The 18,804-nt window shown below is 41.6% G+C and overlaps 1 protein-coding gene and 1 long non-coding RNA gene across 3 annotated transcripts in view; one reads left to right on the forward strand and one right to left on the reverse strand.

Moving 5' to 3' along the window:
- The window catches only part of POLR3A (RNA polymerase III subunit A), a 42,727-nt gene that overhangs the window by 11,273 nt on the left and 12,650 nt on the right, over nucleotides 1-18,804 (forward strand). The window contains exons 11-21 of one of the 2 annotated variants that reach the window (XM_063101937.1): nucleotides 2,066-2,206; nucleotides 4,489-4,558; nucleotides 4,996-5,123; nucleotides 5,304-5,442; nucleotides 6,763-6,927; nucleotides 9,169-9,341; nucleotides 11,354-11,465; nucleotides 12,323-12,441; nucleotides 13,157-13,294; nucleotides 15,058-15,228; nucleotides 16,142-16,255. In XM_063101937.1, the coding sequence (XP_062958007.1) occupies nucleotides 2,066-2,206; nucleotides 4,489-4,558; nucleotides 4,996-5,123; nucleotides 5,304-5,442; nucleotides 6,763-6,927; nucleotides 9,169-9,341; nucleotides 11,354-11,465; nucleotides 12,323-12,441; nucleotides 13,157-13,294; nucleotides 15,058-15,228; nucleotides 16,142-16,255 (1,470 nt within the window). The remainder of the gene's footprint in view (nucleotides 1-2,065; nucleotides 2,207-4,488; nucleotides 4,559-4,995; nucleotides 5,124-5,303; nucleotides 5,443-6,762; nucleotides 6,928-9,168; nucleotides 9,342-11,353; nucleotides 11,466-12,322; nucleotides 12,442-13,156; nucleotides 13,295-15,057; nucleotides 15,229-16,141; nucleotides 16,256-18,804) is intronic. The other variant, XM_063101938.1, reaches the window with a different exon arrangement.
- LOC134381974 (uncharacterized) lies at nucleotides 664-10,653 on the reverse strand. Its single transcript, XR_010024037.1, has 3 exons — nucleotides 10,573-10,653; nucleotides 9,726-9,794; nucleotides 664-722 (listed from the first exon to the last, which is right to left on the reverse strand). It is a non-coding gene; the product is annotated as an uncharacterized LOC134381974 (long non-coding RNA).

Below are 18,804 nucleotides of genomic sequence, written 5' to 3' on the forward strand. Positions count from 1 at the left end.
GAAAATTAGTGTGAAAGTGACTAGCATGATTTCACTTGCAAACAAATATACACTTATATGTGTTGTGCGCAAAAACTTATGTAAAATAGATATGGCAGGAAATTGACTTTTGATTTAACTTTGCGTATTAACTAAGGAACTAAAAATGTGTAAAAGATTTTTCTTTGCAGTAGTCTTCCAACTAAGACATTAAACCATATTTTTTTGGTGATTTGGTTTTGCAACAGCAGCAGTTCTTTTTTCTGGAGATTTAAAATGGAAATGAGATGCAACTTTATTTTGTTAAATATTCATAAATTCTGTGCGCAATCCCGTTAAATCTGAGCAAACTGTTTAAGCAGGCTCTTATGATAGTATTTTTCTAGATTCAATTTTTGGATAGTTTATGAACACATTATGTCAGTCTCTTCACTTAACAGTACAAATAACAAAGAAGCAGTTTATTATCATGGGCTTATGACTATGGGAATTTAGAGGGTTAACAAAAGCATTTCCTTTCTGGAAACTTTTGCTTGCCTTGGGGGCATTTAAAAATAGAGATTTTATTTTGTTTGAAAATTTTCAAATATACACAAAAGTAGAAAGAATAGTATAATGAACTCACATATTTCTACTCTCTGTATGCAGTAATTTTCAAGATTTGGACACACCTGTTTATCTTTCCCTTCTTTCTTCAATGACCCCACGTGCCATGTCTTTTTCCATATGTATTCAGTTTACATCTATAAGAAAAACTTACATAAGCACAGTGCCGTAATCACACCTAATGCAACTAATAGTCATTTCTTGGTATTCGCTAGTGCCCCATCCATATTCAGATTTCCCTGATTATCTCAAGTGTCTTTTTGCAGCTAGTTTGAGTCAGGATGCAAAGTATGCACTTTACATTTACATTTAGTTGATACGGTCTTAAGTCTGTTGATCTAGAGCAGTCGCCCCTCCTTTTTTAAATTTCAGCATCATTGTTGAAGAAGCCAGATCATTTGCCCCGACGAATGTCCTATGTTCTCAGTTTGTCTGTATATGTGTGGCATTGTTTCTTCGCTCTTTCTCTGATTCCTGTAAGCCAGAAATTAAGCTCTGAAGGTGTGACCAGATTGAGGTTCAACTTTCTAGCGAGAATCAGTCATAGCTGGTGCTAGTTATTTCCTCTTGCCTTATGAGGGTACTTCAAAAAGTTCGTAGAAAAGAAAATTAAAAGATAATACGATCAGATCCGCATACTGGCTAGCCACCCCTCCACCCCCCAAAAACAGATAATGCAGATCTTTCCATGAATTTTTGAAGTACCCTCATCTTTCAGGAGGTATGTGTCATCTGGCTACCCCACTTTTGGTTGTGCTGAGAAGGTTGGGGATTCAAGCGCTTCAGTTTGATGCCTCCCTTGTAAAGTTCCTCATCAACCTTTTTCTAATGGTTCGTCCATGTATGATGGTTGCCTACATTATCTCATTGGAGCTGCACAATGGAGCCCCAATTTCTAGTCTGTCACCTCTTTCATATTTGTGACCCAGAATTCTTATAATGAAAAATTTTTCCTAATTAGGGCTATTTGCTTACCCAGAAGTACAGTTCATGATGGAAAGGCAGCATAAATGGCTAATTCTTTTTCCTTTATTGTCAGTTTTGGGGGTAAGAAGTTGGCGGTCAGTTACTTCCAACTAGATGGTTTGGGTTGTTTGTTTGTTTTGGCTTTCCCTTTTTTCAGTGTCATTATAAACTCTTGAGTTTTTATTTTTGTCTGTGTTCTAGTCAACTTCTGCTATTAATCTTTTTGATACTCAAAAAGTGATATCCTTGACCAGCAGGAGCCCCTTCACAGTGACTCTATGTTGGGATTTCCTCATAGTATTAAAACAGATCCACTGCTTTGGTTGGATCTGATAAAGCTTCTTAAATGATTTCCCTACAAATGATATACCTCACTTGACAGAACATACTGGAAATTTACTTTCTTAATCTAAAGTGTTTGGTTTTCTGGAAAGCCACCTTTTAATGTTTTGAAACAGAAAAGCTTTTGGGTAAGTGCCTAAGTCCTTTTTCTGTTTTGTTTTGTGTTCCACAGGCCAGGGTCAAGCCCCACCGGACCTTCAGATTCAATGAGTGTGTTTGTACACCCTATAATGCCGACTTTGATGGCGATGAAATGAACCTTCATCTTCCACAAACAGAAGAAGCTAAAGCAGAGGCACTTGTTCTGATGGGGGTATGTGGGGCAGCGTGGCCCACCTTCTGTGCAGTAGCTCCATGAAAGAAGGGGATGCGGAGGGGAGCACATCCTGTTTGAAAACACTACCACGACTACCAGTGCCAGAGAAGCCAGGCTCTTGCTGTTCTTAAATGTCCCACTCACCGCCTGTATTGTTTCATCTCTTCTTTCATTGATTTCTTTTGAGCCTTTGAACAATCTCCCTGGGGAATTATAGTCATAAGTGAGTAAGTGTCTGTAATAGGTGCTCATGGAGAGGAGAGTGTATTTTCTGGCCAATAATTCAGATTTCTGAGAGAAATTATATACATGAGGACCAGTCATGAAAAGACAAGAGTATAACAATACCAATTTTTGTTGTCGTGGGTCCTTCATAAGTAGACTTTCCAGTAATGGGGCAACAGAAGATTTTTTAAGCACCAGTACATTTTACTGAACATACTGAATAGAGACCTTCCTGATATATGTTACACGCTTCTCTGTCTTCCCTTTTTTTTTTTCCGGTGGCTGGCTGTATGGGGACCCAGACCCTTGACCTTGGTGTTATAATACCACACTTCTACCAAAAGAGCTAACCAGCCAGCCCATCTTTGTCTTTTTAAAGGACACACTAAACAATCATTTGTAATGACGTTTACCACTATTTTATTTTACAAACAGTTAGGAGCACCCTTTATATGCTGCAGGAGTTCAGTCATGAGTAAGGCATATGCCTCCTCTTAGGGAGCTGATCATTGGGCTCTAACTTGTGCTATTTGTATTGTTCACTTCCAAACCCAGCCAGAGCACAGTGGTGCATGGTGCCTGCTATATAGGGCTCTTCCCTCCTAAACATTATGGTCCCCACCTATTGAGTTTTAGAGCTTTGGGCCTTTTTCCCATCAATATTCCAGTCTCATACATTATTAACTATTATGGTTGTAAGTGTTCTTGCCTCTAAAAATACTTGTTAACCATTTCTGATGTGATGTTTCTAACCTATTTTGGTTTAGGCTTTTAGTATTCCATACACAGTTTTGGGGTTTTAACTTGGCTGTATTTTTAGGTTTTATTTTTTCTATAATGAACATATGTTATTTTTGTAATGAAAAGTAATGTTTAGAATGTTACTATAGGGATGATAGGTACCAGCTTGCAGCCAACCAGTTAGACTTCACCATTCACTTTGCCATTGAGGATCTATGCTGTGGACATTTTCATATAACATTTAGAACATATTTCATTGGTAAAAAATGACAACAATGTAATTCAGTGGTTAAAAATGACGACAGTAAAACACAGACTCTGAGGATGTTGGCATGGAAGAATCCTTAGTTACCATCTGTATAAATCCCCTAGTTTTCATTTGAGAAAATTATCCTGACATAGCAGTCCTATTCTCAGTGGAGCACACAGGGCTTAGGCTTGGATGTAGGCCCAAATTACCCAATAGATTTTGCTAAAATATACAAATCTCAGCCCCAGGCCCTCCACTCCTACCCCCAGACCACCCATTATCCCACTCAGAGAGATTCTCTAAACCAGAAGTGAGGGGAGCAGCCAGGCCAGTGTAACACCAATAGTCACATCTGGATGAACAGCTGCTCCCACCCGAGTTGAAGGATCACTGCATTGGGTAGTGGTTCAGAAGTGGGCAGCAGCAGGTCTCTGCCTCGGAGGACCTTTCACTTTGGGTGAAGAGGCACAGAAAACTCACAAACACATGAGCAGCTGGACATCAAGATTAGAGCAAATGCACTGCACCTTCTTGAAACGTGTTAATTATGCATTACCAGCTAGTACCCTTGTTTGCCCAATGCAGGCACTAAGTAAATGCTTAAGTTTTGTTGTTGAATTGATTGTTGTTAGAATTTAATGTCTTAACCAAGAGAAATTGAACAGTTCTGCCATCGTTGTAGAGAAGTATGCAGTTGACTTCAAAAATACCACAGCACTCTTCGTGGTTCACAGAATGAATTTTCTTTGGAGGAGAGGTTTGTTAATAACAATAAAGTCTTTCATGTGTAGAGTTCTTCACAGAACTCCAAAACAGCTTCACTGGGTATTTCTTTTTGTTATTGGTAGGTCGATCTTGCTGGTATTTTTTTCTCCCATGACAGATGAAGAAACTAGGAGTCAGTGTCAAAGCTGGGTTTAAGACTCCTGGCTTTCATTTCTCAGCCTCATCTTTTTGGCACTCTATTTTGTTCATAACAACTTGAAAACCTTGTGAGGCAGATCTTCAGGCTGCCTAGTGCATCCAAGAATGGCTAACTGTGTTGTGTTTGTTTTTCCTTCAGACTAAAGCTAATCTTGTAACGCCAAGGAATGGAGAACCACTGATTGCTGCTATTCAGGATTTTCTAACAGGTGGGTTTGTGAAATTCACTTGAAAGAAGACTTTTGAGTGTGGAACACAGTGACTCGTGATGGCTTGAAGAGCTATTTAATGGCCTGTCTTCAATTCTGTTGTTTACTAAGTTTGATAATCCTACTTGAGGTATTTTTCATTGGTTGGTTATTCATTGATTCAACAAGTAATTACTGAGTTTCTCCTGTGGACTGGGCATTTCCTACGCCAAGTATCTGGTCCTGAATCTACCCCCCTGTATCTGGGGACACAGCAGTGGGTGGAACAAGTCGCTTTACCTAGGAGTTCAGAGACGACTGGAGGAGAGAGCCGATAAGCAGCTGTATGTTTTAATTCACCCTGTTTGTGATAGTGCCGATTTATCTTAAAATTGAACCCTCGTGGTTTTCTCACAGTTTCATTCCTTTTGTTTTGTGTTGATTTTTAACATTCTCAGGTGCCTATCTCCTCACTCTTAAGGACACGTTCTTTGACCGAGCCAAGGCTTGCCAAATCATTGCTTCAATATTGGTTGGCAAGGATGAAAAAATTAAAGTTCGCCTCCCACCCCCTACCATATTAAAGGTATGTGCAGGAGCTGTACACATACTTGCACAGGTGTATGTTTGTATTTGTGTGGGTGGGTCAGTGGAGCATGTGTAATCGTGTTGGTGCTGGGCTTGAGTGTGATTACTGGACCATCTTGCCATGAAGGGTGGTTGAGACCAGGCTCAGCCCCGACTCTGGCTTCCTTTCCTCTTCTAGCCTGTCACCCTGTGGACTGGAAAGCAGATCTTTAGTGTCATCCTCAGACCTAGTGACGATAACCCAGTGAGGGCCAACCTCCGGACCAAGGGCAAGCAGTACTGCGGCAAAGGAGAAGATCTCTGTGCCAATGACTCCTGTGAGTTAGAGCGGCTGGGGTAGGGAGGAGGAGGGTCGTGGTGGAAAAGCAAATAGCTGGTGATTAGCTTCGCTGCGTCCCTTCACTTAGCAAGCAAATCTAATGTTTCTAGAAGGCCTTAGGCAGGAAGTTTATTCTTCAGGAAAATGTAGTTGGTGTTTCTTCTCTCATGTGTAATCCCCCATTTCTCAAAAAGATTAGATCATGTAGATACATGATCCCATGGTTAGGGTGGTCTTCTCTAAATGCGTCTTGTCTTAAATAACTAGTTTTTGTCAGTTAATGCAATTTGTCTTTTAGTTTTTATTTATTTTTGCCATCCATAGGGTCTTCTTATTTAAGGCATGTAGTGTATTATTTTGTGTTCATTGTCTAAAAGCATGACTAAAAAGTATAACTAAAAAGACTAATGTTTTTTACCTGTCTTGCCTGGTCAGTGAGATTTTTGGTAACATCAAGATTGGGCGTACCAGGGAGGGAATCAATTGTGAGTCATCCAAGTTAGCCTAAACCGGTGCAAGCTGAAACACGGCCGGTAGGCCAGTGTCCTTCAGCCTCTGTCCGATGATTTACTTTCTGACATGAGCTCCTCAGCTTACCCCAGACGACTCATAGGCAGTTCCCCAGCAGGCCACTTTGAGTAGCATTGATTTAGAATAAGGTCTTCTGCCTAGAAATGGATCTCCAGGACTCTGTACTGAAGGGCTGAATTGTAGAGTTTCTCTGAGGGTCAGGATTTCTAGTGTCTTCTAATGCGTAAATGTTTTTGAAGGGCATTGATTTTCCTCAGGTTTATTTTTTTGAAAATGTACTCTCTGGTCTTTAAGATATTTTGGCTTCTTGTTTTCAATTGTGCTGTTTTTTTCTAGGTATGACTTTCATTTTGTTGTGGTATAGGCTGCTCATGATGGTGCCACTGTTAGTTTTAAATATCTTAGGTGAATAACAAATCACTTTACAATTTGTAAAGCACCTTGCTGTGCTGTACGTGGTTTCATCTGATGCTCAGAATAGCCTATGACATAAAGGTAACAAGTGCTTAATATTGTCTTTCACTGTTCATGGGTGAGGAGAGCAAAAGACAGCTAGTACATTTCAGGGTTAGGACTGACCCCCAGTTAACTAACTGGAGCTTCCATAGTTTTCAAAAGATCCTGGTATTCCCTTTTTTCTCTCAAAAAGCATCTTTAAAGGGAATTTCTATTTGCTGTGCTTTTAACTTTCAGTACGGGCACATATTTTTTCAACTTCTTCAGCTCCCTTTTGGAATGAGGCAAAGTAATAAATAATTGTCTAAATGCATGATCATTATTCTTCCAGATGTGACCATCCAGAACAGCGAGTTGATGAGTGGCAGCATGGACAAAGGAACCCTAGGGTCAGGATCCAAGAACAATATTTTTTACATTTTGCTGCGAGACTGGGGGCAGAATGAAGCTGCTGATGCAATGTCACGACTTGCCAGGCTGGCTCCTGTCTACCTCTGTGGGTATCTCAGCATCCTCACTTAATGGCTGTTGTCGTTAGAGTTTTAGGGGTTTATGGTCTTTTGTTCTTTTACTGTTCTTTTTGTTCCCCCTCCACCACACACACCAGAAACAAAGATGCTTGTTCCAGGCTAAATCATTAATAGTTTTATTACTGAAATTAACACAGTACTGAGTTCTTTGCAGATTTGAATTTGCTTTTTAGTTCTCTTCTCAATCTGCAGTAGCTCCCTACTGCCTACCAGATAGGGTTGAATTACACAGAAGGCCCTTCCTGAGCTGCTTCCAAGGTCCCTGTGGAAGCACTGTTGCCCTCTGGCCTTCCATGATTCAGCCCCACCAGATTACTCAGCATTTCCCCACTGTCCTGTTTCCTCTGTTTGTTCATGTTTCCTGACATTTGCATGCCCAGAGAATCTGTGTTCTACTCTCAAACTTGATTGACTCTGCCTGGGTATAAAATTCTAGATTGAAAATTATTTTCCCACAGAGTTTTAAAGGTGTTACTCTACTCTGTTCTAGTTTTCAGAGTTGCTATTAAAGCGAATCGCCATTCTTATACACAAATTTCTGTATTTTAATTTTTTTTTTAATTCTGGAAACTTTGAGAATCTTGTCTTTGTTCTTGTTCTGAAAGGTCACAGTAATATACCCTTGTTGTGGGTCTTTTTTCATTCATTGTGCTAAGCACTCAGTAAGCTCTTTTAATCTGCAACTTTGTGTGCTTCAGTTCTAGAAATTTTCTTGTGTTTCTTTGATAGTTTTTTTCTCTTTTATGTTCTTTCTTTTTGGAACTTTTGTTAATTACATTTTAGAGCTCCTGTATTGATTCTCTAATTTTTTGAATCTTCTTTTCTCTATTTTATTCTAAATTCACTTTATCTCCTAACACCTGTATTGATTTTTAAAATTTTTTCACTATCGTGTATTTAATTTTCAATACTATTTTTCATTATTTGCAGGTAGTTTTTGTTTTTGCTTTTTTCTCTTAAGGCTTCCTTCTATTGATCCTTGGATATATCTTCTCTGATCACTCTGAAAATATTCGTAGTTTTATTGTATTTGCTCCCTGAATTTTCTGTTTCCTTTTAGTTTCTCCTTCCTGTGTATTTGTTGTCTTCTTTCATGTTAAAAACTTTCCTCAAATAGCCAGTGGTCCATGGCTGTCCATTCATATTTTAGGCATGAGGCACTGAAGCAATGATTGGAAATGGAGCTAACTGGCCGATGGACCTCTCAGCTCCTTGATTGAGACAGGAGCCAGCTTTTTCACTGAGGGACTATCACATAAGCCTGTCAGTAACACTCTTCTCAAGGGAAGCTTGATTTCTCCAGAAACGGCTCTTCCAGTCTCAGTCTCCTACAAAAGGAAGATCCTAACTGCCAGGATTCTGGGAGCTGGATGGGGAAAGGGATTAAGGGCCCTCGTAGAATATATAGACTTTCCCTCAGTGCCCTTATTTTCAGTCGTCCAGTCTGCCTATGCCTCGTATCCCTGAATCCAGAGCCTCTTTGATTCCATTTCTTAGGGGGTAAACTCCCCTCTCCCACAGGGTTAAGGGCTTGGAGCCTGTTCCTTTTACAGACTTTCAACCAGATTTCCTTGTTTCCAGAACATTCATCATCTCCTGCATCAGCAGAACATGGTGATCTGGTTTTCGAGCTTTCTCAGGCTCATTGGTCCTCCTATCTGAGGACACTTTTAGATGTCACCTTCCCTACCTGTTGAGCCCATGCCACTTACCCGCCTACTCTATTTCTTCACATATTATGGTTAGGATTATTGATGGTGCCTGTTTTCATCAAAGATGGAGTTTACATTTACTTCTTATTCTCTGTGTTTGGGAATGATTTCTGGAAAAGAATGGGGGCAGACTGGCCTCTACTATGCCATCTTAGGACCAGAAGTCAGATGGGTTACTTTCCATAGCTCCCTTCTCAGGCCACTCCTTAGTATTTAATTGTGGTCTGCCTTGTATTATAGTTACATGGGAATATTATTGTATTCCCACTAGTCTGTAAGGTCTCAGAGAGGACTCAACGAGCCTTAGACTGAGATAGGAAGCTTTTAAATTGATTGTGACAAATTCTGTGAAGATAGAAATGTTTTTATACTTCAAACTATACATAGACTATAATATAGTACAAACTGTAATATAGTAGGTATAAACTATACATAGCAGGTTTACTGAGTAAATTTTACGGCTCTCTCATCCTACTTGGCCCACCAAATCTGCAGCTAACCGGGGATTCTCAATTGGAATCGGTGATGTCACACCTGGCCAAGGGCTGCTGAAGGCCAAGTATGAGTTGCTGAATGCTGGCTACAAGAAATGCGATGAGTACATTGAAGCCCTGAACACGGGCAAGCTGCAGCAGCAGCCTGGCTGCACTGCCGAGGAGACTCTGGAGGTGAGTTTGGCGCTTTGGTTCAGGTTAGCCACTTCATGCTCACAGCAGCTGAAAGGGTGTGTGTCTACTGGGCTGTGCCCTACGCCATGAAGAGAAGGGAGCAAAGGAGAGTGGGAAGGAAAGGCAGAGGCTTTCATCCCATCTTGGCCCTGTGCTGGCTGTGCATGTGCTCATTTGTTCACTGAGGGCAGGACCTTTGATCAGATTCTTTCTGTTCCCTCCAGTTTTCATGTTCTAGGTGGTAAGAACATGGCCATCTGTTTATTCAGCCACGTGGGGCTGCTCACTTCGGCATCACACTTGGGCCCCATATTAGTTCTTTTCTGTTGCTTATAACAATACCTGAAACTGGGTAATTACAAAGAAACGAAATTTATTTCTTACAGTTTGGAGGCTGGGAAGTCCAAGGTCCAGGGAACACATCTGGTGAAGGCCTTCTTCTTGGTGATGACTCTGCAATGACACAGGGAGTCACTGTCCTATGGCAAGAATGGGCTGAGCAAGAGAGCCTACCCCACTTGCTGTCCTTTTAAAGCCATGCCCACTGCTCCATGAATGGATCAATCCATTCACAAGGGCACAGTCCTCACAATCTAATCACCTCTTAAAGGCCCCACCTTTCAATTACCATAATTGGATTTTCCGCCATATTAGCACTGTTATGATGGGAGTCAAGCTTCAGTAAGTTTTGGGAGAACATTCAGTCCACAGAAGGCCCCTTCTATAACTGGTACCTGAGTGCTTCTGCCCTTTCTATTTTTAGCATCCTTTGAGTAGAAACCAGCACCACAGCTCTCAGAGTCGATGGTCTTTGAAAGAGACTTGGCCATAGAAGAGGGCAAATTCATGTCTAATAGTCATATGCCTAGTCTGCTGCCACCTCACATTTAAAACTAGGTTAACTGAGATCTCAACCAGCATGGTTCAAAATCAGAATCACCAGCAGCCTCTGAGCCTGGAAGTCTCTCTCAAGCAGCCAGCTCAGGGGCCTGAGCACAGCAGGGTTTTGCTGGGCTGTCCTCAGCCTCCCTCGATGCTTTTGGTCCAAGCTTTAACTCTTCTAAGTGTGGAAGAGAGGTCTTTAAGCATCAAGAAGTTTTCTGATGAAATAGATTTTTTGAGGCAGGGAGAAACCAGAATCGTGTGAGGTATTCACCAGTAGTCCATTCTTGATCTCACTGAGTCTTTTTTAAAAAAAGGAGATAAATGGATGTTTCTCAGTCGTACCTACCTAAAAAATGACCTGAGGCCTCAGCAGCACCAATTTTTAGTGGAACCATGACTCCTAACTGATTCGGAATCCTATGTTGTGAGTTGAGGAGTGACAATCTGTGGATGAGCTCATGGGCCAGAGTATTCCTGTAGAGTCACCTCATCACGTGCTTAGGTTGTGGGAGTTCAAATGTGTGCTTGGCAAGAAAAAGTAGACAGTCAAGTTTTATAAATAGTGTAAGCAGTTTTCTTTTCGTACTACAGTCATGCATTTCATAGGGATTTTGTCACTGTGTGAACATCATGGAGTGCACTTACACAAACCTAGATGCTATTTTAGTACACACTTAGACTACATGGTATAGCCATTATAATCTTACAGGACCGCTGTCCTATATGCATCCATGGGAACGTTATGCAGCACAGGACTGCACATGTTGTTTTATACTTTATACATTTATACAGAGGCATGTGTGTATATACACACAGCTGCATATATACAGATATTTTGTTGCATAGGGTGCTATACACAAAGCCATGTACCTTCTATTTTCTGAGCTGTTTAAAGAATTTTTTAAGTTTTTGTTACCAATTTTTCCCTTTTGCACTGGTTTTAGAATCTTCCAGAATATGCAGGTATTTATATAGCTTGGTCCTCTAAGGCTCTGAAACCTTCATTGATTGAAAATCTGACATCTTGCTTAAGTACTTTTAGATCTCTTTACATGTCAGGTTGAACATTTGTAATCCGCAGAGCCAGTGAGGCCCGCTCCTGCACAGATCTCCTTTTTTCCCACCAGGCGCTGATCCTGAAGGAGCTGTCTGTGATCCGTGACCACGCCGGCAGTGCCTGCCTCCGGGAGCTGGACAAAAGCAACAGCCCCCTCACCATGGCTCTGTGCGGCTCCAAAGGTGTGTGTGCCCGTCCCCATGCCTGCTGTCAGTGTGTGCTCCATCTGGGCAGGCTGCTCTGGTGCCAGAAAATGTAAATCGTAACTTCAGACAGACATTTCCTTTCTCTTAGGGCTTATCTCTTTAAATCATAGAGAGACAGAGAGGGACACTTAATTATTTGTATTTTACGAAGTTTAACTCCTTTGGAGGAACTTGTTGGCAATCTGTGTGGATTTCTGAGTTTGAGTGTACTTTGAGCAAACTTGATCTTTTAAAAAAATAAAAAGAAAGGGATTTTTTAGTAATGTATTTAGGGATGTTACTCAGGCCCTTAAAGCATTAGGATTCATGACACTACATTCAAACTCAAAACCTCCATGCTTCTATTTCTGTAGATTTTCTCCAGTCTTTTTAACTTTGCTGCCTTTTTCCCCATTGTTCTCCTACTTCCTGCTCCTGGTACATAGCTAGGCTTTCCCATTCCTCTGTCTTTGCTTCCTACCCTTCTACTCACTTTGCAATTCCTCCTCCCCCACCAACCCCCAATCTCTCTCTATGTCCAAATCATAATGTCCTCCACATATCCATCCTCGTTGTTGCCACCTTCCAGAAGCCTCACCTGGTTCTTCCCCAGCTTTCCCACAAACCCACATGTGCTTCTGAGCTCCTCTCGCCCTCACCTCACCTTTCTCATGTTCCTGACAGCTCTGCCTTGTATTTATTGTGCTCTGTCCTTTACTGTCCCTTGACTATGAACTTATCGAGGATAAGGACCTGTGCTATGTTGTGTTCCTGTTATATATCTCTAATCTGCTTGCACTTCAATTAATGTCATTCCAGTAAATGAATGGTACATTCCTGCCCCATTTCCCCAGGATCCTTCATTAACATATCACAGATGATCGCCTGTGTGGGACAGCAAGCCATCAGTGGCTCTCGAGTGCCAAATGGCTTTGAAAATAGGTCCTTGCCTCACTTTGAAAAACACTCAAAGGTAAGCAGTCACAGATCAGGTAGAACTTTGAAGGCCTGCTTATCTAGATTGTTCTCTAAGGAACACAGACCTATCCAGATCCAAAGCCGTGGGCCATTTCATGCAAAATTTTTATATGTATATATTTTTTTGCCATTGTATTGAGATATACTTCATATATCATGATATTCACCCATTTAAAGGATACAGTTCAGTGACTGTAAGTATACCCGCAGTTGTGCAACTGTCCCCACAATCTACTTTTAGAAAATTTTCAATGTTTCAACCCCATAAAATTAGCAATACATAGTTATGTTTTGGAGGTGGGCAGATTTGGTCCACAGGAAGGGCATCTTGAAGGGAGTCATTTCCCAGAGAATGAGCAAGCTGCCTCTGTCAGCAGGGTGCCCTTTGAGGTCCCTGACTGCTTGCCTGTTTTAGGGATAACAGCCCAAGCTTAGGTTCCCCTGTCCTGAGCCACTTGCCTGCCGTTGGCATACCACTGGCACCAGTGCCGGCCCTGGCTGGTACCTCACCCTTCCTGTCTCTGGTAAGGGTGATTTGTCCAAATTATTTCTCCCTTAGGAAAGAGCATAAAAAGCCCACTGTTACATGAGAATGCATTGGCCAGGTATTTATAGCCTAAAGGTGGGGCATTTTCTGATTTGAATAGATTTTAGAATTATGGACCTTGAACTTTTTTGTTTGATTTTTCTTTTTTCCTCTCTCTCTTTAGCTCCCAGCTGCCAAAGGCTTTGTGGCTAATAGCTTTTATTCTGGTTTGACACCAACCGAGTTTTTCTTCCACACAATGGCTGGCCGGGAAGGTCTAGTCGACACAGCTGTAAAGACAGCTGAAACAGGATACATGCAGGTAACTTGAAGAAATGTAGGCCATTGGTGAGAGAGCAGGACAGGGCTCTGCAGGTTTTGACTGTTCAGTGTTTGCACAGTTTGCACATGAGCTATACCTTATCTGGTCTTGGTATTCAAAAAGAAAAATTTAGAAAGGTAGTTGCCCTGGAAATAAAAAATAAAGAAAAGTAAGCATGTTCCACATCATCCTGTCTACTCAAATGATTAAGACCAGGCCAGAGTGGCATGTATCAAAACTCTATTATAGGAGAACAGTGGCTGGAAGTATATTCTGGGACATGTCATTTAACTTCACTGAGCCTGTTCCCTAATACATGAAAATGTGATGATTGGTTGTTGAGAGGACTCTGCCTCTCACTTTGCAACTGTTTATGTAACTCATTGGTATCATTCTAATTAGCTCCAGTAACTTATTACAGTGCCCGCTGAAGGGCTTGGACACTTAGAGGGAAAGTTGTTTCTCCAGTGAGTGCATAGCTCTGGGATAACAGGCTCTGGGGTACAGGGTTAAACTAGAGGGTTCTCTATGCTTTTGCTTCTCAAACTTTACCCTAATGGCAGAGGAGTGAAATACATCTCGACCGTGTTCTTCCATAAGACCACAGGCAAAGAATTTCTTTTCAGTCTTTAGTTATCATTTCTACTCTCTACTCTATAATTCTACTATGTTTGTTTGAAAAAAATTTTTTTAATGTATTTAACTACTTACAACAGCAGGTAGCGTCGACATTTGAAGCCACTGGGCCATGAACTTGATGTGGCTTTTTGTCCTCTCCCTCCCTCTTGTGGAAACTTGGCCCTTGGCAAGCTGGGAAATCAGGACTGACAAACCAGATATGTGAAGGGTGGGCCACAACCAATAAGGGTGATTAGGGTGAAAGCGGAGTCAGTAGACACCTCTTTCTATAACTGCTTCTGTACCTGGAGTATCGTAACCTGATACTTTTAATCATCTTGTGATGGGAAATTGCCCTTCAGTTTTGTAACATGCTGCTTTTGTCAAAAACCCAACAGACTGTGAAATGCTTTTACCTCTCTTGTTTTGACTTTATTTTTTGTCTTTCCCTTTTCGAGGTAGAGAGTATGACTTTCCTAGAGCAGCGTTTTAACCTAGAACAGTCTAGTTCTGCCACGAGGGATTTTTCTTTCAAAGTTGCTTGGAAGATTTCTTTTTCTTGAATTCACTGAACCACCATTGCCTTGCTGGCTGGAGTGCTGTGCTGATGGATGGTTCTCCCTAAGCAGATTTGAGAAGTGGTTGCTGCCTGCTGTTTCAGATTCAGTGCTGTTGCTGTTTTCCCTTCTTCTCCCTCTGTCCTAGAAGAGGTCCTGCACCTGATCTGCTATCATTCAAGTTGAAGTCTGCAAGGATCCTGGTTTAAGTTCTGTTTAGAAATGCAAAGCTATTGCATTAACTCATACCTTAGGGAGAAAGAAAGTGAAGGCAAAACAGCCTAGGGGAACAGTGTTTGCAGCATCCTTTGGGGGTGATGGTGTTTAAATTGCATGTTTCTAAAATACACTAAGTGCCAGAGGTGGGAGCATATTATAAATCCCACCATACAGGCTAGCAAGGCACTCTTGGTCTTATTGTTCTTGTGGTGATGGGACTCTTTTTAAGGGATTTCTAAAATAGTGTTTTTATTTGATTAAAGTGCTTGTAACCTTGAAACTTTGAGTTGCAAATCTCATCTTCTGCACATGTGACTAGTTGTCTTAAAGCAACTGAACTTGTGTTTTTTTCTCCTTCTTTTCCTTTAGAGAAGGCTTGTAAAATCTCTTGAAGATCTTTGCTCCCAGTATGATTTGACAGTCCGAAGCTCTACGGGTGATATCATTCAGTTCATTTACGGGGGAGATGGCTTGGATCCTGCAGCTATGGAGGGAAAAGATGAACCTTTGGAGTTTAAAAGGGTTCTGGACAACATCAAAGTAAGATTTAGCATTATATCTGGGGTTAGAGTGTTTTCAAGTGTGTTTCTTTAGAATGGAGGTTCCATTTAGAATATCACTCCAGTTAATACTTGGGTCATATCTACCCAAATACTGGATTAGTATCTTTTCTCTTTGTGTTACACTGCATATCCAATATTAAAAGGAAAAAACTTTTTTCCAATTGAAAGTCTAGTATTGGTAGTAATCAAATGCAAACAGAAGAGGGCTTTAGTTTCTCTCTTTGTCTAGTAGACTATACTAGAGACCAGTTTTAAAAGTCATGGGTGTTGAAAAGCAGGCACATTTCACATACTTTAAATGGGAATATAATTTGGAACAACCTTTTTGGAGGCTAGTTTGACAATATTGATCTGAATTTAGTGTGTGTGCCTTTTGATCCAACAGTTCCACTTACAGGAATTTGCCCTGCAGAAATGATCTAAATGTGCCAAAAATGTTTCTCCAGATTGTTTACAAGAGAGGCAGCAGAGAATAGGTCAAATACATTATGGTCCGTTCATACAATAGAATGATAAGCAGCCATTAAAACGTTGGGAAATCCAATGGGCTTGAAGAGTAGGAGGATATTTTCACTCTTGAAATGTTTGGATTTTTTCTAAACAACTTATATTTTTAATGCAAATCTGGGGTGGGGTGCAGGTTGGGGAGTAATGGAACAACACCCACTGAATAGCTCAGAAATCTCTGTACTGGATGGAGGATCCGTTTATCTGGTTTTTACCTTCATGTGAAAGGGAGAGTCCACACTTTGTTTTGAATGAAAAATCACAGTTTGCTAAAAGCTCACTCTGGGTCAGGTTGTTTTCTTTCTTATAAATTCTTCCATCTCATACTGCTCCCTTTTCCATCACCTGCACGCACATAACTCAGTTTCCTTTTGATACTCAAGGCAGTTTTCCCATGTCAGAGTGAGCCTGCTCTCAGTAAAAACGAGCTGGTGCTGACCACTGAGTCCATCATGAAGAAGAATGAATTCCTCTGCTGCCAGGACAGCTTTCTGCAGGTAAGCTCCTCCAGGTGGTGGCCGTCGCACCCAGCTGGGCTGTCACAGAGAACTTGGTTTGCCAAGTGCAAACAGGTGTATTTTTATAAGCCGCGGTTTGTGTCTGTGGTTTGTTTGTTTTTACACATATGATGGTTCCTTTGTTAAAAAGTTCAAGCATGTCCTAGGTAAAATCTCATCAGCCAACATGAAGAATCTATCTCATGTCTTTCTTAGATTATCTTTCACACAAGCATTTCCCTGTTAGAAGAGAAGCACTTTGGTCAGAGAACTGATTTTCTTAAGCCCTATCCCTATCACCAGCCTACTGCCCATTTTCTCACCCCGTAGGCCAACTCTTCCCTCAGTCGTTCTTAATCCCAGTAACTGGTGGTAGTAGTAATAGTATTGTTTTAATGCCATTATTTTAAATTGGTCGTTCTCACACCATATTAGGACCAGAAATCCATTGAGTTGGCCTTTCTTATTCTTCCAGGGAGCTGTTCCCTTGATAACCTTTCAAGGTTTTTTAGTTGATTTAGTTTTTGTTTTTTTAATTGTGCTGACTTACTCAAGCAGCTCCTTCAAAGGCAGGGCAAGATCAGCAGGCCAAGGACGAATGTGTCCCTTTCAGTATGTCAAAAATAAAAACAGTAAGTGAAACTTAAATGAGAATGTTTTCATTAAGGAAGCTCTTTGCTCCTTCCAATCATGTTTTGAGGGGTAGAGACTCTTCTAGATCTTGATATGTTTAAAATCATAGTATGGCTAGGCTGAGTACCTTTGTTTTGTTTTCTTCCCCAGAGGTTTTCTTCCTCTTTTTAAAAGAAAAAAACTAACAAATTAGAATTGTGATGTGGTTTTTCTACAAGATTTTGTTTACTTATTTATCTTTCTGTTTATCCTCAAAGACCTTAACTGAGACAGGTCATGAGAACTGTAACGAGGTACTGTTCTCAGCGTGCTGTGAATGCTGAACATCAAGGGGTTAATTGTAGCAGCACTCCAGCTGTTTGTCAGCGTCAGAGACAACAGATTTCTGTCTCAGTTCTGGCAGACATGGCTTCTCTTTAGACCAGTTCCTTTCTTGCCTTTGACAAGGTTTATTTAATAGGTGACCTCCTGACTAGCAGTATATGTTAATTCAGTGAGCGCTGGTTCAGCCCTCACCATATGTCACATACTCTGCAGATCCCAGGGACACAAAGATAACAAACATGTCCTCACCCTCCAGTAGCTCACAGTCTGATGAATTCAGATTTGCCAAGAGGGTTTAAAATCCACTGGCCAGAGTAGGTTTGCCTGAGCCCATGAAATGTTCTCAGGCTCTAGCCCATACCAGACCTGAGGCGACAGAGGCAGCCCCTGCCAGAGGCCAATGCCCATGCTCACAGACTTGCCGTGCAGTATGAGAGTCTAACTACTGGTTAATCTTGTGATTAATTACCTGCTGTTGCTATGTTGTGAGTTCCCTCTAGCATGCATGGATTGATTCAGCTGAATTCTTAGTAGCTTGTTTCAATTTTCATTTCCTCCTTTAAACCTAACTTCCAGAATATCAGCCCTAACCTCTGTATGAGGAAAGTCTTTCCTTTTAGCAAAGCCACTGGAAGCATGTCCATGGGGGTGGCCCCAAGCGATGTCATTGCCAGCGCCTCAACTGGGGGGAATGGTTTTAGGTGTGTGCTCTTTTTACTGCTTATATGTGTAGATTTCCTCACAGATGAAAATCTCCTGGGTCCTCTTGGCCTTAGGTCTCGCTCCTATTTCCCTGTGCCAACAGGTGAGGTAGGCTTTAACACCAGCAGTCAAATGGCAAATCTAGGCCAAGTGGGCTTTCAGGAGCTTCCTCTAAAGGACCCAGCCACAGCCAGCCAAGCAGGCAGGGGGCAAAAATCACTAATGTAAAAGAGGCCCTTTACGCTGAATGACACAGAGGGAAGATGCAGTGGCGGCATGTATGCATGCCTTTGATTTTTCCCACTGTTAGGCAGAGCATGCCAGGAGAGATTGTTCTGCTGCCCTCTCCAGCTGTTTTTTTACCTCTGGTTTGCAGTCACTGACGGTGTCTGAAAATATGCTCTCAGACTCATAATTAATAAGTGAGTCTTGAGAATTTATTAAAAAGAGACTCTTGAGAATTTTCAAGGTCTTGCAAATTAAAGTCCTTTCTTAAATAAATGTCCTTATTGTGTAGAATAAACAATAGCTGAGTTGCAGGGTAATGTGTGTCTCCACACTTCCTCAATGGGAAGAGAGTTGGCCAACACGGGCAGTCATGAGAAAGCCATGTTTGTGGAAGAGGAACAGCTGGGTGTGATGGACCTCCCAGGTAGCCCCTTGGACACCTGGGCTCCTGGGAGACACTGAATTTCCCATTGGGCAAAGATGACATCGCAAAAACCCCTGCCCAGAGAGCAGACTTTGGAGAAAGCATCTGACTGTGGAGAGGCCCATTGCCTCGGCCAAGCCCCTACCTCAGTGCTCTCCACTTGAGGGTGATGGGACTAAACGCCACACTGCCTCTCAGGGAGGTCTGGCCAAGTGGAGCAGTAGGTGGCTGGGAAAGG

This window comes from Cynocephalus volans, chromosome 7 (assembly GCF_027409185.1).
Source record: "Cynocephalus volans isolate mCynVol1 chromosome 7, mCynVol1.pri, whole genome shotgun sequence".
Classification (NCBI taxonomy): domain Eukaryota; kingdom Metazoa; phylum Chordata; class Mammalia; order Dermoptera; family Cynocephalidae; genus Cynocephalus; species Cynocephalus volans.